This window comes from Protomyctophum bolini (genome assembly GCF_963924005.1).
Source record: "Protomyctophum bolini genome assembly, chromosome: 9".
NCBI classification, from domain to species: domain Eukaryota; kingdom Metazoa; phylum Chordata; class Actinopteri; order Myctophiformes; family Myctophidae; genus Protomyctophum; species Protomyctophum bolini.
In genome coordinates this window covers 14,658,091-14,681,024 of record NC_137870.1, presented here as the reverse complement: position 1 = coordinate 14,681,024, position 22,934 = coordinate 14,658,091, and the positions used below count along the sequence as shown (strand labels likewise).

The 22,934-nt window shown below is 43.4% G+C and overlaps 1 protein-coding gene across 1 annotated transcript in view; it reads left to right on the top strand.

Annotated features, from left to right (window-relative positions):
* Positions 1-20,182, top strand: part of LOC308321030 (max-binding protein MNT-like) — a 52,416-nt gene extending 32,234 nt beyond the window's left edge. Inside the window, exons 5-7 of the mRNA XM_080771811.1 lie at positions 8,963-9,155; positions 10,312-10,976; positions 14,571-20,182. Coding sequence (XP_080627937.1) covers positions 8,963-9,155; positions 10,312-10,976; positions 14,571-14,942 — 1,230 coding nt within the window. The 3' untranslated portion in view covers positions 14,943-20,182. The remainder of the gene's footprint in view (positions 1-8,962; positions 9,156-10,311; positions 10,977-14,570) is intronic.
* The last annotated feature ends 2,752 nt before the right edge of the window (positions 20,183-22,934 follow it).

Here is a 22,934-nt window from a genome sequence, read left to right as displayed (position 1 = left end):
TGCAATGCATTTGTAAAATGTCTGCAACGTGGCTTTTTGGCTGCCGCCGGCCCTTTAAGAAAGCCCCCGCCTAGCGCAGTGTGTCTCTGGCTGCTGCTGCAATTGTGAGTCAGTGAGTACAGCATGTACAGGCTGCCCCCCCTCCTCCCCCCTGCGGGGCCATGTGCTCAGCACTCCCAATGCTTGTGATGGTGCCTGAACAGTGTTTACCTAACACACACACACACACACACACGTTTGTGTTACTATACTTGTGAGGACAGCAACATGTTAAGACGGCGATGATTTTATGAATGAATGTTTTTTCCCCTTTTTTTCTTATTTAGTAAAAAAACATGTTTTACCTCTTTTTTTAAATAAAACTTGAACTTTGAAGCCAAAATCTGATTTGAAAGCTACCCAGCGCATCGTGCTGCTGCGACCCTTTGTGAACTTGTAGATCGGCTGTTTCTGGTGCACGATACCTCAATCAAGTGTGGAATCCTCAAATTGTGAGGACTGTGAAATGTGTCCTCCGAATGTCTATTCCTCAAATTCTGGTACTATGCTTATGGTGTACATTTGCTCCTCACAAGTATAGTAGCACAGCACGCGCACGCATGCACACACACACACACACACACACACACACACACACACACACACACACACACACACACACACACACACACACACACACACACACGATGCAGTCTGTCCTCGTGCACTGCTCTACTTCTTGTCAAACACAAACAGGATCTCTAGGCGGGGCCTCCTCACCTCTCTTCCATGAAGAGGAAACAAAGGGTAATTGGAGCCTCCTCTCATACTAGCATTGCCTGCTATGACATGACTTCCCCACGTTGTTCTTTCGGCTCCTACATAACAAGGTGTCATGATGCACGCTACATAACCTATAGCTTCTTACTAGTACTGCCCTACTACTAGTAGGAGGGGGGAAATCGGAGGCAGGCGGGGGCGAGTCTTTATGCACCACCAGCGTTGCCGTGATTGACCACACCCATGGCCCACCCATGGCCACACCCACCAGTTCATTAAGTATAGCTGTTTTTCACCTTAGCGCCACCCACCTGACCTGACCCACCTTAAGCCTCACCCACAGCTGTTGTATGATAATAAGGGGAGGGGCGGTATATTTCGATTAGGCCTTTTGACTCAAAGGCTTTCAACTTTCAGGAAGAAACCAAAAATACACAGGGAAGACATATTTGCATATTATAACCATACCTGGGTTTAGATTAGAGTAATGTTAACTCCACAGACATGGACACATACAAAATGGAAAGTACAAAACTATGGCCCCCATCTTTTACTACTCTGGAAATAACTACCCGATTTCAACAATTGGTTGCTGTCGGGCAGAAATCTCTATATTTTAACTTTTTCTTTCTTTTATAAATTAACGCCCTACTTGATCATAGTAGCGTCACACAAAAGCATGAAATGTAGCAGAATCCTCGAGACACGAGTGACTCGAGGCGATGGGTTTTGAGCTTGTAGATCTGCTACTTTTGCTGTTTTTGAATCCTGAAAAGTAACAATTATGGACATTTGCGGTTTCCACCCGACACAGACGAATAGCAAAAATAGCCTTGCTAGTGTTTTCATCAGGATAGAGAGCAATTACTTTAATACTAAAATGCACATTTCTTTCACCAGAACACAACATGACACATGATCTATGTACACTACAGTACACACCCAGCAACATGGTGAAAACCGGGACAATTGACTAGTGAATGTTGGAAACTGGGATCACATTTTTTTTGTATGGACTTGGGGAAGCCCAGCTTGACTGTGTTTAGTGTTTTGCAGGGGACGCCCAGTTTGAAAGCGGGACGTAAAGCAGAGACGTCTGGTCGGTGTAATATAGTTTGGGTCAGCTCAGACCCAGCAGCATCATGCCACTGACTGCAAGGGGGTGGCTAAAGGCCATGACATGCATACTAACGGAAGCATATTTTCACATGCGTTTGGGTTGAGGAGTGCACACACGCTTTTTAAATCTCCAATCTCCATGCATAGTTTCAAACTTTTATTTACGTTCATTGTACATATACATTTCTCCCCCCCTCCGCTCCTGCTGTCTCGCCCTGCAAATCTTTTAGAATCTAATGTCAGAGTATGGCACTTAACTCAGCAAGAACTGTGTGTGTGTGTGTGTGTGTGTGTGTGTGTGTGTGTGTGTGTGTGTGTGTGTGTGTGTGTGTGTGTGTGTGTGTGTGTGTGTGTGTGTGTGTGTGTGTGTGTGTGTGTGTGTGTGTGTGTGTGTGTGTGTGTGTGTGTGTGTGTGTGTGTGTGCGTGCGTCATGCCTGATGACTCATAATCGGTGGCATTCACAGCTGTGTACAATGCCACACTGCCTGCTGTTGCATGTGGGCAGGAGAGCAGAGCAGTGAAGGCATTCAGGATGAGAGAGATAGTCTTGTTTCTGTATCATGAATCTACAATGGACCAACATTTTTCTTTTCTGCAGTCTTTCACTGGTTCTTTAGGTGAATGTGTATGCGTGCGTGTGTGTGTGTGTGTGTGTGTGTGTGTGTGTGTGTTAATTAGTATGCAATGCCTCATTAATACTTAGTTGCGTACAATCAGATCAGCTTCTTTTTTTTTTCTCAGTGCACGATGCACAAGTATAAATTAAGTCAGTGATATACTGTTAAATTATAAGTCATACTGTACATGCACATCATCAGAGCTGATACTATGAGGTTACTGAGGGGTTTCAGCTGTTGCCATAGCAACAAAAAGGGCCACTTGACTTGAGTACTACCTAATTTGCCGAAACTCAGAAGCTGCTTTTTTGGCATGTTGGAGACAGAAGTTGTGGTGGGGGGTAGTGTGGGCCGGGGGTGGGTGGTTGGTTGGGCGGCCATGCATACGTGCGTGCATGCGTGGTTTCTTAAAAATAATATTTTTTATTTTATTTTTTACTTGCATGGTAGAAACAGCCTACATCCAAATCCAACGTGCGTGCAGGCTGAGCACGTGTTTATTAGTCGTTTTTCTACTCAAAGTACGATGTTTGGGAGCTTATAAAACATCAATCCTCTGGGCAATCATCCACAGCCTAGGCTACACTACAGCTGTGGAGGGCTACGCTACTCTTCTTCTTCTTTGGTTTTTCGCACATTTCAGTGGCACTGGCCTCACGATCCCGCCTAGGGTAACGGAGAGGGAATGTGTTAAAAAAGAAGAAAAAATTAAGTATTGACCTACTTGCTGATGTGGACGAAATTGGGTTTCAGCTCAACCCAGTTAGGGTTATGTGTCTCGTTCAACCAGTCACATTCCACACATTGCTGGCCAGGCCTGGAATCGTTCCGGGGACAAACTGGGAAGTGGGGGGCGTGGTTCCCCATGCAGGCAGGCTCTTTCAGCTATGCTCTGCCCCCCCCCCCCCAAGCTCAAAACGCTTTGAGATCAGCTGGTTTTGCTACTTTTGTTCAAGATCAAATACAGACATGCCCGACAGCAAGGAGCTGTCATAAACCTGTGGAGTATGTTGTGTTTGCATGCTTTGGTGACTACTGTCCCAGTGGGAAGGGGTCCAGGACTAACTCTAATCCTGGATCAGGGCTACAAACAGGTGCTGAATTAGGCGGGTCCGGCCTTTTGTCCCTCATAGCTATTTATACGTTGTCGATGTCGCTGTGCGAAACCTTTAATCTCCATACGCTATTTATTTTGTATTATTTATTTGTAGATTAATAACCTAGTACTTTGTCGTACAACAGTATCAGGCTTTTTTCTTTAGTTATGTTGACTATATTTGCTATTTTCGAACTATTCTGAAAGTGAAAGTGGTCGCCTGTGGGTTTTATAAATATTGAACCAATTAAAAGTATTAACCAGAGCGTTAATTAGGTATGACTACCTAATGATCTACGTTGGATTTATTTGAACACAGATTATTTGTTTATTATTATTATTTTTTTAATTTATTTTTTCCTCTGGTAAATTAACGCCCTACTTGATCATGCTACAGCGTCACACAATAGTAGCAGATCCACAAGCTTCAAATGCGGCGCGAAGTGGTGCGTTTTGAGCTCGTAGATATGCTACTTTTGTTATTTTTAAATGTTTGAATACTGAAAAGTAACAGTTTTGAAAAGATGAGCTTTCCAGCCGACAGAGACAATATTCTGCAGTAGAAACACACACACACAGCCAGGTCTCTCTCGCATTGACAAATAACTAATCTTGCACGCACAAATTGCTCCATGTGTGACATGATGTACTCCCATACTCCTTGTTCATCTTACCATTCTTAACAGAAAGTCCAGCCTTCGGGTAAATGCCTTTTATTATGGCTTGTGAGTCATTCAGCCGCCCGGAAACAGAGCTAGAGCAATGATTTCACACATTACAGCCCTGCCTAGAGACAGGAGGACGGTTGTGATTTCAAGGACGTTCTAGACTTTTTCCTTGTATATCTTGGGAGAAAAAATATATATTTTTTTAAAAATCTGTAAAAGGTTCATCCTCCTTATAGTATTCCGGGGGGAGAAGACTCAAGTAGTCTAACTGATGCTCAGGGTTTGTATAGATTATCATTAGAGGACAAAGTCACAATTAATGACAGCTGTTTTGTAATTAACCACTAGTGCCACACTGAGGACTTTCAGATCTGGGGAAAAAGGATTTGAAGAAGGATTGAAGGTTGAAGGCAGCAATAGCTGTATACAGTAGGTTTCACTTCCCGGGTCAAACTTGTACGCATCTGGCTGTGTGAAGTCATACATTCTGTTATGATTTCACAATGTTTGAAATGGTCCGTTCCGTTTGAGTTTTCTATTAAATGTTTTGTTGGACTGCATCTCCCATGCTTTGCTGCAGGGGAGTTCCACAACGACACACACACACACACACACACACACACACACACACACACACACACACACACACACACACACACACACACACACACACACACACACACACACACACACACACACACACACACACACACACACACACAGAGACAGACAGACAGACACACATACACACACACCAGTTTGTTTGGATCTCCTGTATCAGCTGACCTCTTACGGGAAACTGGGTCACAGAGAGCTGTTGCCTGGAAGATCCGCCCACTTTCCATGTTTGACTCCACCTCCCTGCCCTCCTCATCATGTGCAGTTTACTCTGAGTCTGTTGTTTTCCTCTCGTCAAATTGGGGCTTTTGTAGCAAAAACGTTTTGGTTTCAGTCAGAAACAGAGTTTTATAACGTCAATGTTTTGGTGTCCGTTGTTGCTGGGTAGAAATCTCTTATCTCCATATTTAACTTTTCGTGGGTTTTTTCCCCGTAAATTAACACCTTACTTGATCATACTACAGCCTCACATAAAAATGGCAAAAGTAGCACATCGACAAGCTCGAAGCGACACATTTCTAGCTTGTAGATCTGATACTTTTGCTGTTATTGAATTAAAATCCTGAAAAGTAAGAGTTTTGGACATACTGCGAGGTTTCCACCCGACAGAGACATGTTGCTCCTTCCCTCTTCAAGTGGTCTAATAATGATCCGTTTAAATCCATTACTTGAGAGAGTGGTGAACAAACGTTTCATTTGGACCAATCTGTATCTTGATGTAATGTAATGAACGGTTGTATTTGGTCTCCCTGCTCTTTCATTTATTGACACATTTAGACCACTACTGGTTGACATGTGGTATTGCTTGAAGGTCAAAATGTAATGTCTTCCCTCAGCCAGCAGGCAAGTCATTCTAAGGCCCTGTACACACATATCAGACGAATATGCTCTGTTCCGTCCGTGTTTCATGGCCGCCTCAATGAAGTGAGTGGTACTGTACTGTACTGTACTGTACTGTACTGTACTGTACTGTACTGTACTGTACTGTACTGTACTGTACTGCAGTGTTTCCCAACCTGTGCTACGGGGAGCTTTGGTGCTCCTCTTGATGTCTCCAAGTGTTCCTCCTGATTTGAACTAAATTAACACTATCGCTCCCCCGAAAGCAAAAGCTATTGAGCTGCAGGCTTCCTATTGTTGCGTCGTTGTTTCTGTAACACGCAGACGTGCGAAAACAACAAGGGCGGAACAATAGACTCTAACGACCATCGGCCATAGGAATGTTAATGCTAATCGCCCTTTACCTGTATAAATGGGGCACAGAAAGTTGGCAGTCATTCTACATCTACAGCAGCATGGAACCAGCAGCCAAAAAGAGATGCACCCAGAAGACGCTTAATTTCGCTCCCTCCAGAAAGACACCACCAGAACCCGACAGCAGCACACACAGCGCTGCCGAGTCACCTCCACCTGACGACGGCACAGCAACAGCAGCAGCAACAACGGCGGCTACTACTAACGCAACGCCTACAAAGAAAGCCACTGCCAGACTTTACCGCGATGACTACATGAAGTTTGGCTTCACCTTTACTGGGGATACAACTAACCAGATTCCGCTGTGCATCGTTTGTGGATTCAAGCTTGCAAACAGCGGCATGGTTCCCAATAAGATGAAGCGTCACCTTGATACTACTCATGTTGAACTCGCTACGAAGGACAAAAACTTTTTCGTGAGTTTGAAAGAAAAAAAGGAGAAAACCACAGCGAAGCAGGCAAGTCTCTTGATGCGCAGTACCACAAAGACTAATGAAAAAGGACTGGAATTAAGCTACCAAATCGCAGAGATGTTGGCAAAGAAGAAATTGCCACATACATTGGCAGAAACAGTAATAGCCGATGCATTCAAACTTGCGGGCGGTGTGGGCTTGGTGACACCAGATGCTGCAAAGGAATTAGCTAATGTGCCGCTCTCAAATAACACAATTGGCCGACGCATTGAAGACATGTTTTTACAACTCTTTTTTTATTTAGAAGTATTACTTTGCATTGACAAATTGAACATGTGTGTGCTATATTTTGTAAATGAGTTTTCAAAAATAAATTGATGAAACTGAGGCACTGTCTCTGTCCTTTTCTTTCTCTTTAAAGTTATTTGAGTACTGTCATGTGTGTTTTTAAATGTATATTGGGTTCAAAGAAGTTTTACTCTGTCAAAAGTATAATGTGTTTGGTATCAAAGACGTTTTACTATATATATTTAATATATATATATATATATATATATATTGATTGATTGAAATATTTATTAACAGTTTGTAGAATTACAGTACATTTCAAGCACAAACTCAATACAAAGACTGTTAACTGTGAGTGGACGACCCAATTAAGCATTACACTTGTTTACAACAATATATATATATATATATATATATAACCCCCCCCCCCCCCCCCCCCCTAGGTGTTCCCCAAGATTTTTAGGCTATGAAAAGTGTTCCCTGGGACAAAAAAGGTTGGGAAACACTGCTGTACTGTACTGTACTGTACTGTACAAGCCCTCATCCCTGGCCTTTGTGTGTCTGTCTGTGTGTGACACTTGGTGGTGAACAAACGCTATAACGCTTTTTCCGTGCTCGGACAGAGCCAGGGTATACTTAACCGTTTCAGTACATAGGACGCGCCTGAACGTCATAAGGATTGGAACCGAGAGGTGCCTTCGACGTGTGTGGCCGTCCTAGCGCACCCTCAAAGATACGGGGCGAGATAAGAATTTTCAGAATTTTTCCTATTTTTCTTTTTGGCATTTCGCTTTTCGCTTGCCGTATGCTAACGCTCTGTGCAATTATTAGCTTGTCATTGACTCCCATGTTAGCGCGGCGGAAAGAATGTCTCGTATCTCCTAATCCAGGGCGCTCTCCGTGGTGATGAAAGGATCGATATGCTGGTGCTTCATTTCTGCTCCTCATCCGTCTCTCCCGCAAAATATGAACGCTTTTTGGAGCAATATAAATAAATTAAGATGATCGGGGATTGTGAGGTCACTTTGTAAAGTCAACTTTTTTAAGAAAGTGTTTCCGGTTCATGGCTTTCAGAGTAAAAGCGATCAGACAACTCTGGCACCCCGGAGCTTCTATTTTGATGCACTTCCGGCACTGATTGTGTTTTAATAAACTTGTGGGTGTGGCTGGCCACATAAAAACATAATTTTAACAATTTCTGTACACTATTTTGAAATAAATCTTCCTAGTAGCCTATAATACCTGTTATACCCCGTCTTTAATTTAAGAAAAAAAAAGTATGGAGATATGAGGTTTCTGCACCGATAACAGCGATATGAAGAACTGTGTTCTCCATCGAGGGTGTTATGAAAATATGTTTACATGGTGTCATGGCTGTTGCGACATGGATTATGTTGAAGCAGATTATCATGGATTTACAAAATAGGATAGGAAAAAACATATTTCCCCAACGAGGAGTTAATGGCGGAAGAAAGGAAGATTTCAGAGGCACTGTTGGTGGTGCTTAGAGTCCTTTTGGCTGGCTGGTGGCTTTCATAAGAGCTTATGAGCTTTAATTCATAAAGTCAAAAGGGATGATCATGAATGTCATTCCGTTGCAGAGGAGAGCCACTCAACAATGTTGTTATGAATATTGACAAAGGGACGAGAGAAGATTAAAACCTCTTCCTCTGACCTGACAAGAACCCCCCTCCCACCACCACCACCACCACCAAAAAACAATCCTTGCAAAGCAAATGATGTTCCTTGATGGGGTTCCCTATACGTTTGTTAACATAGCATCAAAAGCAGTTTAATCACTTTAACCCCATTTAATACTAAATAGCCGATCTACAAGCTGCTCACAAGTTCAACATCTTGTGATGCGAAATGTTTTGAGGTTGTGTGGACTGGAGGTTGATGTGGGGTTGCGGCCAAATACAGATCAATTTGGCCGTCCTTGACATGAAAATGTTTAAGAACCTCTGGGTTAGTGGGCATACAAAGGGACTGACAACTGACCACTAGTGGTCAGACATCACTCTGACCGGCACATGTCAATGCTGCTGGTCCACTCCAAAACCCATATCACTTTCTGATGTCCTGTCTGATGTTTTTTTCCCCCCTCTGCTTTGTGTGTTATTATACAGACCTTAAAGCGCAAGGAGAAGGAGTATGAGCACGAGATGGAGCGCCTGGCGCGCGAGAAGATTGCCACGCAGCAGCGTCTGGCCGAGCTGAAGAACGAGCTGGGCCAGTGGATGGACGTGATGGAGATGGAGCGCGTGCTGCGCCAGACGGTGCAGCCTGAGGAGGACCAGGCCTCCACCTCCACAGCCTCAGGTACCTTCTACCGCACTGTTTATGGGTCACAAGTAACACCTTTATTCATACTGTGTATATATATATATAATTTCAGAAGAAATCACACATTTTCATAGATTAAAAACAATTCCGACATTTCCCCAAAAGTATTTAATAAATAATAATAATAATCTGAAGGAAAAAAGTTAGGTATGAATTAGGCCATGAACTTGCAGAACTTTTAAGGGTCCATTTGGTTCCTAACTTCCACCCCCTGGAAACCCCTCATTTAGAACCACCGTTCTACAGCTTTGGGCTTTGTATGTTGAAAACAGATGTTATTACAGACCATATGAGTGTTTGTATGTTGAAAACAGATGTTATTACAGACCATATGTCATGTGTTGAGGTTGTCATCGTCAGTGGTGGAAAGTACAATTAGTATTTCCAATTTCCAATACTTTATACTATACTACTTCTACTCCACTACATGTTAGAGGCAAATATTGTACTTTTACTCCACTACAATTATTTGACAACTTACTAGTTACTTTGCAGATTTTGATTATATATGAACCACTTCAGCCCTATATTTCGGTCATTTGAAAATAGCCAATCTACAAGCTCACAATGCGTTGCGATATGACACATTATGAGCTTGTAGATCTGCTTTTTTCAAACGACTTTTAGACATTGTATACCGTACATTTGAAAATGTGTGAAACGGGATGCCATGCATAATGAGTACTTTCTACTTTTGTACTTAAGAGTCTTTAGAAGCATTAATAATTTAAACGTGCGGTAAACAGGATTTAGTATTGAGCCGCTAACATCGGTGCGTGGTTTGTTTTATCCAGCTCAATCTGAGCCGTAATTTTGAGATAACAGCATTGTGTCAGGCCGCCATCTTGAAACAGGCAAAACAAATTGAGCACAGAGCTGCCGACCTGGCACTGCATTAGGGTAAATATGATTGAGACGATTATTAATGAATAGAAAGCTCAAAAAAGCGTTGGCCACCTGGGATTTCATGAAATACACGTTAATTAAGTACATTTTGATACCAATACATGTGTACTTTTATTCAACTTTTACTTGTTACAGAGTACATCGATAACGATATGTCACATTGCAGTATTGATACTTTTACTTCTAGTAAAAAATACTTTTTCCACCTCTGGTTGTCATCCTGCAGAAGGGGAAGACCTCATGGACGATGACCTGGACGATGCCCCCGCCCCCAGAGTGCTGCCCCCCGCCCCCAGAGTGATTTCCCCCGCCCCCAGACTGCCGCTCCCCTCCCCCAGACTGCCGCCCCCCTCCCCCAGAGTGATTTCCCCCGCCCCCAGAGTGATTTCCCCCGCCCCCAGAGTGATTTCCCCCGCCCCCAGAGGGATTTCCCCCGCCCCCAGAGTGATTTCCCCCGCCCCCAGAATGATTTCCCCCGCCCCCAGAGTGCCGCCCCCCGCCCCCAGAGTGATTTCCCCTGCCCCCAGAGTGCCGCCCCCTGCCCCTGGCACCACCATTGCCTTACCAAGTACCACCACTCAAGCCTTGCAGCCGTATGTGGCCCCCACCCTGATGTCCATCCCACCCACCACCACACTGGTCACACAGCACGTCTCCATCCAGCGCCAACCTCTTCAGCCTCCACCGTCCCGGCCTGTGACACTCTCTCCCCAGCAGCCCCTGTCCAGTAAGCCCACCGCTCCCTACACCCCCAGCGCTGCAGCCCCCACCTCCACCCCAGCACCCATCCAGGCCGTGCTCCCCACCCACACCACCCTGCAGCCCACCGTCATCGCCCACACCGCAGCCTCCCACACCTCGGTCATCCAAGCGGTCAACCACGTCATCCAGGTAAGGGCTGTAAATAATCCATTGTGTCCTTTTTAAGATAAATCAAATAACTGAGAATCCGCCTTTTTTCTTCCAATGAATCGGCTATCTTCATTACTGACAAACCTTTCGTTTAGTACCTTTTTAAGCTGAATTAAGAAGGCACTGGAGCAACTCAGATGAGTGGAGCCTTTTTTCCTTTAATAGAACAGGGCACAAGGCAAGTACGGCAATGTTTCAATGTCTTTTAGGCCCAAACCACACCAATGCAATGCCTTGCAACTGCCATTGGGGATAATGGTTTCATGTAACTACTCGCAAGGAGTTGCATGGCGTATCATTGGTGCAGTCTGGGTCTTGACCTGACAACATTTAATAGACACAGGACCGCTGTGTTCTTGCCTTGCATCTGTTCTATGAAAGAACAAAACGTTCCTATGTTGAGTCCATTGTTCAGATGATGAAACTCTGATCTGTGCTTAAATAACAAAAATCACACTTGTGTGAATTGACGGGCACCTTGATTTTTGGGTCCATGTTGATGTTCTCATGTCTGTTAAAAATTAAATACATTTATTACAAGATGTATATCAACCAGATGACGTCTTACGTTGTCATTTACTGCCCTGGCCTAGACAAACATTAAAGGCCATAGACTTGGCTGGCTATGACGTCATTTTGGAAAGCAATGCATTGGAGGTCACCTAGGTGGAAACCTCATACAGTATGTCCGAAACTGTTACTTTTCAGGATTCAAATTCAAAAGCATTAAAAGTAGCAGATCGAAACACTACACTCTGTGGCGGTTGACATGTACATGACATACACCACCCACACTCTGCTTTCAAGATTTCAAGATTGCTTTATTTTGTCATCATTTCCAACTGTAGCAGCAGAAAAAAACGAAATTACGTTTCTCCTAGTTAAAAGACAGCACAGGCTCGTACAATAATAAATTATCAGTGCAAGACAATACTAAGTATAAATAAGTCCTAAAAACTACAGGGATCCATAAAAAGATTAATAGAATAAAAAACCATTTAAAACCATTTAAAAAAACAGAACATGGATCACAGTTCATGTCCTATCTGCCAGGGAGGCTAGAGCAGGGGTTCCCAAACTTTTTTGGACCAGGTACCCCTTTTGGGGTAGATATTTTTCCAGGTACCCTCTCATCCTCGCAACACGGATAACAATATATTTACAACCACAAGCAGTGTTTCCTGCAGGAAAAAGCTTTGGCATGGTGCTGGGCACAGGCCGCAATTTTGATTAATTAATTAATTAATTTGATTCATTAATTAATAAGATTAATACATTAAGATTAATTTGTATTATTGCTCTTGTATTGCTATTGGAGACACTGGAGGACACTGGGCAGGCACTCAGGAGGCACTGGGGAGACACTGGGGAGGCACTCAGGGGCACACTGGGGAGGCACTGGGAAGGCACTCGGGGGGCACACTGGGGAGGCACTGGGAAGGCACTCGGGGGGCACACTGGGGAGGCACTGGGAAGGCACTCAGGGGCACACTGGGGAGGCACTGGGGAGACACTGGGGAGGCACTGGGGAGGCACTGGGAAGGCACTCAGGGGGACACTGTCTAAATGTAGACGTCTAAATGTATATGTCTAAATGTAGACGTCTAAATGTAGACGTCTAAATGTAAGTTTGGGAACCACTGCTTTAAACACTTTAGCACTTTATGAACATGAACAAAATAGATGGGTCCCCCCTGGAACTCCCTCAGGTACCCCTGGGGGTCCCCGGACCCCACTTTGGGAACCACTGGTCTAAATGTATACAGACGTCTAAATGTATACGTCTAAATGTAGACGTCTAAATGTAAGTTTGGGAACCACTGCTTTAAACACTTTAGCACTTTATGAACATGAACAAAATAGATGGGTCCCCCCTGGAACTCCCTCAGGTACCCCTGGGGGTCCCCGGACCCCACTTTGGGAACCACTGGTCTAAATGTATACAGACGTCTAAATGTATACGTCTAAATGTAGACGTCTAAATGTAGACGTCTAAATGTAAGTTTGGGAACCACTGCTTTAAACACTTTAGCACTTTATGAACATGAACAAAATAGATGGGTCCCCCCTGGAACTCCCTCAGGTACCCCTGGGGGTCCCCGGACCCCACTTTGGGAACCACTGGTCTAAATGTATACAGACGTCTAAATGTATACGTCTAAATGTAGACGTCTAAATGTAGACGTCTAAATGTAAGTTTGGGAACCACTGCTTTAAACACTTTAGCACTTTATGAACATGAACAAAATAGATGGGTCCCCCCTGGAACTCCCTCAGGTACCCCTGGGGGTCCCCGGACCCCACTTTGGGAACCACTGGGCTAGAGTTCAGGAGCCTGATTGCCTGGGGAAAGAACCTTCTCCGCATTCTTTCTGTCCTGGCACTGATGCTCCTGTACCGTTTCCCAGAGGTGGCATCCTTAGTGATACCAGTTGCTCTCTTGATGCACCTTTGCTGGTATATGTCTGCCAGGGAGGGCAGTGAGGTACCAATGATTTTACTGGCTGTTCTCACCGTCCTGTCCAGCTTTTTCCTCTCCTCAGCCGTGCTGCTTCCATACCAGGAGGTAAAACAATAGGTGAGAATGCTCTCAATAGTGCCTCTATAGAACATGGTCAGGGCTGGGACAGGCAGGTCGACTCTCTTCAGCTGACGGAGTGGGTAGAGACGCTGCTGGGCCTTTTTAATGATGGCAGTGGTGTTGCTGCTCGGGGCCAAGTTGTCCGTCAGCAGCACTCCCAAAAAAGTGGTGCTTTTTACCCTCTCTACGGCTGAGCCGTCGATGGTCATAGGATGGTGTTGTGGCCTGGTTCTCGTCCTAAAGTCCACAACCATTTTCTTGGCTGCTTTGTACACTTTGTCTGGCTAATTTGTCTGGTTAATTTTGTCAAAGCTGTTCTGTTCTTTGATGAATCATGTAATAGACATCCAAACACTGTCATTCTTGCCTTGTGCCCTGTTCTACTGTATATAGGGTATGCACACGCATAAAGTTAGTGGCAAATCGAGTGGCAAAGTGAGTTTAATGTTGTTTAACGTCATTCAATGCAATCAGATATGATTTTTCTGTTTAAATGTGTGGGCTGTTAAGACCAGAAAGTAGTTTTTATGACACTCCTGCATAACTTATGGCCGGGGTATGATGATGTCACGCACATACCCTCTATTAAAGAAAAAGGCTCCAATCATCTGAGTTGCTCCCTGTGCCTTCTTCATTCAACTTTACATGTGTCTTCTGAGATGCACCGGACTAGCCTGATTTAGGCTTGAGACATGTTGGAACCTCGTGGAACCTTTATGTTTTATTTTTTTATTTTTGTGTATATGATATGTCCAAAATACGGATTGCTTATTAGTGTGGCAGTAGGCAACCAGACTATAGTATTTGCCTGACTTTATTTATTACTTTATTTTACGTTTTTCTATTCCTTATAAACTCATGTGGGTCAATACATCATTCATCATCATACTGTACGAAGGAAATTGCAACCACACTTGGCAATTCCCCATAATTGCACCGTTCTAGTTGTATAATACTATCAATTATCAATGATTTTTCACCCCTACATCCAGGCTGGGGGTCCTAAACACATCTCCCAACTGGTGCCTTCCGCCACGGCCGGTGGCGTGCATCTGACCACCGGCCACATCACGGTGCACCCTCTACCGGTCGCCCACTTGAGCCAGCATCTCCCCACCCTGTACCCGCAGCCTGGGGCGGCCTTGCAGCCGGCCATGCTGCCGGCCATGCTGGGCCACATCACACACACCCTCACCCACGCGCAAGTGAACGGCACAGTGCCTGGCCAGCTCACGACCACCATGGTGGGCAAGCAGGCGGCGGTGGGCACCCAGGTGGTGGCCCACCACCCACAGCTGGTGGGTCAGACTATGACTATGGTGACCATGCCCTCCTACCCCGTCAGCACCCTGAAGCTGGCTTGAACCCCAGCCTTGTCAGAACCAGGCCGCCAGGCAGGCGGGCCGAAGACGCGCCCAGTGAAGTGCCCACCTCCAGGCCGTGGGGGAAACCGCAAGGCCCATCATAACCAAGACGGCCACCGAGCCCACAGAGAGGGGGGGGGGGGGGGAGGAGGAGCTGGAGAGGAGACATGCCGATCCGCAGAACTAACTGCATTACAACTCGAAAAGCATTAACCGCCGCTGAAGATAAACTCGGAACATTCCAAAAGGACGCACATAAACCAGTTTCTGCAACGTTTGTTTCCCTGTGGTTTTTCTCAAGAGGTGAATGCAAATCTGGATACCGAAGCAGAGAGGGTGTCTGCGAGGCCGATGGCTTGCGCTGGTCATGTGATCACGTGGTAGGATGCATGGCGGTAGAGAGTCCAGGTATTAGCTGGTGTCACGAGGATGCATAGAGATAAGGTATCCTCATGTGCCCCTCCTCACTTCACACGTACAGCTGCAGATACTGGAGCAGTAGTTTATAATGACGAGAGCGATTTGGAGCTCCGTTTCTATTGAGGATGGCTAGCACCACTGCTGGCCTTGTGACAAGTTCTGAACAAAACCCAATTGTTGCCACTGTTCATTCATTTTCTAAACCACTTAATCCCTGTAAAATATAATGGCCAATCTACAAGCTCCAATCTACTTTATAGAATGGTTTGATTTTCCTCTTTTGGCTGTGAGGTGTTAATGTGGTTCACATTAACTTAAATTATGATATTATCAAACATAGATATCAAACATCGTCTACATTTTGCGAAAGGAAATGCATGTATTGAATTCAGATTAATTATCTGACGGGGATAAAAACCGAACTTTAACCCCACAAGCCATAATGAAGGGTGGGGATATCAAAAGCAGAGGCATGAAGAAACCGGCCCCTTTGCATGTCAATATCTGTTTAGATACCATTCATTTGGCACAGATCCACGTCTGTGTGTGTGTCATTCAGTAGTACTAGTAGCCTGAGTCTGTCTGTACACTGTGTTAGGGTGATTTATACTTAAACGTTGCACGCCGGTGTCATGCACTGAAAATATCTGATCTACAAGCTCACATATTTTCTGGGTGCAACCTTAGAGTATATGGGTGCAACACGGAGCACAACCAAGTGTACATTGACTGTTGTTGGTGTGACAGCATAGAGTCAGGGGGCTGTATTTTGCGTGTCTTAAGTACCAGGTCTTATTCCCTAACTTGAGTAAACTAAGGACCTGGAGGCGTGATCAATGCCATTTGGCTATTCTGCGTGGCCAAAGAGCATTGATCACTCCTCCAGGTCTTTAGTTTACTCAAGTTAGGGAATAAGACCTGGTACTTAAGACACGCAAAATACAGCCCAGGGTGTGCATGGCGCCATAACAGAGCACACTGAAAATGTGATCACAAGCTCCTCCTCCTCTCCAGTGGAGGCACGTGGCCGGCGGGTGAGAGAGAAAACCCGGGCCTGGATTGGAATTATCTCTCTCGCTCTCTCTCTCTCTCTCCCTCTCTCTCTCCCCCTCTCTGAGCCCTGCTGTGTGGTATACAGTACTGCACTACAGTATGCAGTAATGCTGCATCATGCAGCACTTGCACCCCCTGCCGTGAGAATGCCACAATGGCCTAAAAAACGAGGAGGAAAATGAATGTAAACTTTTCTTTTTTCTGCTCATACTTATTTGAAGTTGATGTCACCACATTTGTTTTGAGATATGATAGTTATGATAGATATGATATGCTCTCGCTCGCGCTCTCTCTCTCTCTCTCTCTCTCTCTCTCCCCCTCTCTGAGCCCTGCTGTGTGGTATACAGTACTACACTACAGTATGCAGTAATGCTGCATCATGCAGCACTTGCACCCCCTGCCGTGAGAATGCCACAATGGCCTAAAAAAACGAGGAGGAAAATGAATGTAAACTTTTCTTTTTTCTGCTCATACTTATTTGAAGTTGATGTCACCACATTTGTTTTGACATATGATAGTTATGATAGATATGATATGATTGTTATTTGTTAGGAACCAAATGGACCCTTATTGATCTGAGAATGTACAAATGGAACCAAAAGGACCCAAGTGGATGGCAGAGTTCAAACCAACTCTAAAAGAATGCAATGCTGAACGATATAGAATCATTCTAGTGCCCAGTGTGAATGGCCCTTTACAGGTGCGTTTGGTAACTTTGGTTCCATTTGTTCCCTCACTCTCAGAGTTATGGGGTGGTCAAACTATTTATTACAATGGAAAAAGGTTTGTTGAGAACCACTGCATTAGATCACTTTGAATTTGATTTAATCTGCATACAAATGTGGAGACTATTGATAACTGAACTGTTCTGTGGACACTATGAAGTTCCATATCAAGTCTAGTCGGGTGGCGAGTGGCGACAACCCTATCATCATTTTATTAAAAGGAAGACGCTGTGCTGCTGTACACAGAAAATGGCAGTTATTTACTAGTTAGTGATGGCTATATGAGTTATGCTTAAAGGACAATCATGCCATTATGATGTGAATTCCTCATTTCTTACACAACAAAAATAATGCTCTGTATTTGTACTTTGTCCATGTCTAAGAGACACTACTGTATGTCACACTATGTTACTCACTGTCACTAGTATGTCACTATGTCCATGTGGTTCATCTTTGCACATCAGCAGTTGATGTTACTTACATTGTGTTTACTTACAGAAGGTGAGGTTTGCCAACATTTGGTTGGGCAGAGAAACCTTGTATCGTCACGTTTTATACAGGTAAAAGTTCTGCTGAAATACAACATTTATTTTTCGAGGAGGATGTGTCCAGTCAGGGTAGTAGCAATACAAAGGTTTCAACAACAAACAACATATAAAACCAAAAACAACAAACAGAGCATTAAAAATAAAGAGTTGTCTGTCTGTGGGGTTTATAAATATTGAACCAATGGAAAGTATTGACAAAAGAGTAACAAGGGAGCTTGTGACTACTACAACTACATTGGTTCCATTGGAAGGTTATCTTTTATCTTTTTGAGTCTGAAAAGTTTTGGACATACAAGATTTCTGACCCCTTCATATTGGGTGTTTACAGTTTAGGGTAATTTTCATTGACTTACAAATTCTGATTGTCTTTGGAGAGGATGACTGCGGACCCCTGGCTTTGTTGACCAGGGGTCTGTACTCGGCACCCTCATTTTCCCCCACTATAACACATCTCTTTGCTGAAAATAGCCGCTCTACAAGCTCACAGCTAAATTTGAGCGCATACTGTAGATCTCCTAATTTCTTTGCAGAATGTTTGCCTATTTTCACCAAATGTCGGCACATTATGGCATGACCAGAATAGGGAGGCTAGGGTTCACATGGTTAATTATACCGCAGCAAAGCTTAATTTTTATGCTTTGATGTAGGCCTAGGAACCGATTTCTGCCTGAGCGACGCAGTCGTCAACGAAGCAGAAGTAGTGACCAGCAGAACACTGAGGCTACGTACATATAGCATCCTATAATAGCTCTGCTATCAATGAGCTTTATTAGGTGTGGTTCTGTCTGGCCCAGTGTCAGGACCAGACGTTGAAAACTAATGAAATGGCTGGCACAGAGAAATTATCCATCTCTATGTATTAGACATGAAACTTTACAATTATAGCACTGTGATAAATTGAAAACCCCATTTTGAGAAGCTAAACAGAGGTCACAACTGCAGGGCTCCCCTAGCTTAAAACAGTGACTGCCTCCTTTTTTATATCTGACAAAAGCTGAGACCCCCCACACGCACGCGCGCATGCACCCACACTCTTGTTCTTTTCAACCATGTTAACTGCAATAAGCACTATTTACTTCTCATACGATAAAAATAGCCGATCTACAAGCTCACAACACGTCACAATGAACATGTGGGTTGTAGATCAGCTATTTCTGCTCTTAATGAAACATTTTAGAGAAATCTTGTAAAATGTATTATTTACGCAATTTCCAACTTTTTATTTTATTTTTGATTGTGTGCAACATGTTTAAAATTTGGGACTATACCTCTAAACAGACAAGGCCCTATCTTGCACCACCCTTAGCCATTATGCCTAAACTTATTTGCCATTGTTTACTACTTTGAAAATCATTTTAAAATAGTTCAACTAGCCGATCTAGATCGGCACGTTGTGAGCTTGTAGAAAGGCAAGTTGAACTATTTTAAAATGTTTTATAAAATAGTAAAACATGGCAAATAAGTTTAGGGATAAGGGTTAAGGGGTGGTGCAAGATATAGCCCAATATGTCATGTCGCACCTAGGGGTGCATACCACAGGTTGGGAAACGCTGCAATCTTTATGGTTATACAATACAATAGCACATTTACATCCTATGTTCAGGTAGGACAACTACTGATTGACAAGTGGTATTGCGTTAAACTCAAATGGGAGGGGGGACTCGCCTCACTTACAGTTCTGCAGTAGAAAAGTCCTTCGCAGGACATGAAAAGATTTAGCCTTATGCCCTGTTTTCAAGTGATATGTCCACATTTTGTGACATTTTTGGTTGGAAACATTATGAAAAGGAGAATTCAGGTTTGGAAGTGGTCGATCAGAATGTATCAAATCTGTGACTGAATACAAAAAGAGCACTTGTTTTCTTTTCCTTTTTCCTGTGTCAAGTGTAAGTATACAATATACATTAACACTTAATGTTTTTTTGTTTTATACAATAATGGTTGCCTGTTTCACCTGCAGATGGAATAGTTTTCCCTGTGTACACTTTTGTTTATTCTATAGCTTTCTGGGACCATGTATAGTACTGTATATGGGTCAACTATGACAGACCACTTTCCACTTTGATATCACTGTCATTTAGGAAAGTATTCCACCCCCGTAATATTATTATTATTTTACTGTACTGTTATTAAAACAGGCACTTCATGTTTTATTTTATTATAGGTCTGCAAAGTATTCAAATGCAAATTTGTGGAAGAATCTAAATCCATGTAACTTTTCATATTTTGGCTAGATCTAAAGCAAACAGTTAATAATTATGTAGCAAAACAAAATAGGTTATTGCTAAAGGGGTTACAGTACTTTCTGAAATGACTATTTATAATAATTATGTTTTTCCCTATGGAGAAAGTTGTATATTGCCTGTAAATTTTGGGCTGAATTTAGATTAATTGTCCACAGTGTAAAAAGCTTGGGGGGAGGGGGGACATACAAAGAATAAACATGAGAAATACTGAATATACTTGTGAATAAATTGTATTGTTTATAAATGTATGGAGCCTTCACTTTGTTCATTTAAACCAGGGGTCTTCTTTACGGGGGTCCTCAGAGTTATTAGCTATAGCCCATGGTCCAAAATGATGAGAAACGAGGATAACTCTTTTTTTCAAAAATTCAAAAAACATGGGCTATAACCCATCGTTTTTGTCATTTCGTCATTTTTTTCAAATCCTCAAAAATGATGAAAAACGGCGCGCTATAGTATGCCGTACGATATGGGCTATAGCCCATGGTCCAAAATGATGAGAAACGAGGCTAACTTTTATTTTCAAAATTTCAAAAAACATGGGCTATAACCCATCGTTTTTGTCATTTTGTCATTTTTTTAGCTCAGTGTGACGAGTGGCTCTGCTTTTGATCCACAGGTCCAGGGTTCAAATCCCACATTATTCATGTGTCTCTGTGATGCTTTGCTTTGCACACTGACTTTCAGAAGGACAACTTTAAAGCAGCACAGAAATTCCCCATGATTGTGTGCCTCAGTGGACCAACGGATAAGTCAAATGATATCCGTAGTATACCTAGTAGAAGTGTGCCGGTTCGAACCCCGACAAATCTTTACTGACACTTTGCATTCCACACTAACATCAACTAGCACAGAAAAGCTGTGTTGTAGTAACCAGCAGTTAGCTCAGTGTGATGAGTGGCTGTGTTTGTGATCCACAGGTCCAGGGTTCAAATCCCACATTAGTCATGTGGCTCTGTGACACTTTGCTTTGCACACTGACTTTCTTGAATAAAAAATAAAAACTCAAAAGCACCAGGAGACATCTGCTGAATGCCCCAAGGTGCCTTGGCTCAATGGTGTGGAGCGCTTGACCCGTTGCCTCTGCTTCAGACAGTTGGCCGGTTCAAGTCCCATGTCATGACATCAAGGTGCTGGGAAGGACCATCGGGAGACGGTGCTCTCTCCCCCTGTTTCCAGAAAAGTAACGGTTGGGGGTTATGCCGTACGATATAGGCTATAGCCCAGCTCATCAACTCAAAATGATGAGAAACGAGGATAATTTTTTTTTTCAAAATTTCAAAAAACATGGGCTATAACCCATCGTTTTTTTAATTTATTCCGCAATTTCCGCAAATTGCGGAAATTGCGGAAATTGTAATTGCGGAAATTGCGGAAATTGCGGAAATGGTAATTGCGGAAATTGGTCCAAAATGATGAGAAACGAGGATAACTTTTTTTTTCAATTTCAATTTCCGCAATTTCCGCAATTTCCGCAATTTCCATTTCCGCAATTTCCGCAATTTCGCTATTTCCGCAATTACCATTTCCGCAATTTGCGCAATTTGCGGAAATTGCGGAATAAATTTAAAAAACGATGGGTTATAGCCCATGTTTTTTGAAATTTTGAAAAAAAAAGTTATCCTCGTTTCTCATCATTTTGGACCGTGGGCTATAGCCTATATCGTACGGCATAACCCCCAACCGTTACTTTTCTGGAAACAGGGGGAGAGAGCACCGTCTCCCGATGGTCCTTTCCAGCACCTTGATGTCATGACATGGGACTTGAACCGGCCAACTGTCTGAAGCAGAGGCAACGGGTCAAGCGCTCCACACCATTGAGCCAAGGCACCTTGGGGCATTCAGCAGATGTCTCCTGGTGCTTTTGAGTTTTTATTTTTTATTCAAGAAAGTCAGTGTGCAAAGCAAAGTGTCACAGATCCACATGACTAATGTGGGATTTGAACCCTGGACCTGTGGATCACAAACACAGCCACTCATCACACTGAGCTAACTGCTGGTTACTACAACACAGCTTTTCTGTGCTAGTTGATGTTAGTGTGGAATGCAAAGTGTCAGTAAAGATTTGTTGGGGTTCGAACCGGCACACTTCTACTAGGTATACTACGGATATCATTTGACTTATCCGTTGGTCCACTGAGGCACACAATCATGGGGAATTTCTGTGCTGCTTTAAAGTTGTCCTTCTGAAAGTCAGTGTGCAAAGCAAAGCATCACAGAGACACATGAATAATGTGGGATTTGAACCCTGGACCTGTGGATCAAAAGCAGAGCCACTCATCACACTGAGCTAACTGCTGGTAACTACAACACAGCTTTTCTGTGCTAGTTGATGTGAGTGTGGAATGCAAATGGTCAGTAAAGATTTGAGTATGTCGGGGTTCGAACCGGCACACTTCTACTAGGTATACTACGGATATCATTTGACTTATCCGTTGGTCCACTGAGGCACACAATCATGGGGAATTTCTGTGCTGCTTTAAAGTTGTCCTTCTGAAAGTCAGTGTGCAAAGCAAAGCATCACAGAGACACATGAATAATGTGATTTGAAAGAAATGACGAAATGACAAAAACGATGGGTTATAGCCCATGTTTTTTGAAATTTTGAAAAAAAAAGTTAGCCTCGTTTCTCATCATTTTGGACCATGGGCTATAGCCCATATCGTACGGCATACTATAGCGCGCCGTTTTTCATCATTTTTGAAGATTTGAAAAAAATGACGAAATGACAAAAACGATGGGTTATAGCCCATGTTTTTTGAAATTTTGAAAAAAAAAGTTAGCCTCGTTTCTCATCATTTTGGACCATGGGCTATAGCCCATATCGTACGGCATACTATAGCGTGCCGTTTTTCATCATTTTTGAAGATTTGAAAAAAATGACGAAATGACAAAAACGATGGGTTATAGCCCATGTTTTTTGAAATTTTGAAAAAAAAAGTTAGCCTCGTTTCTCATCATTTTGGACCATGGGCTATAGCCCATATCGTACGGCATACT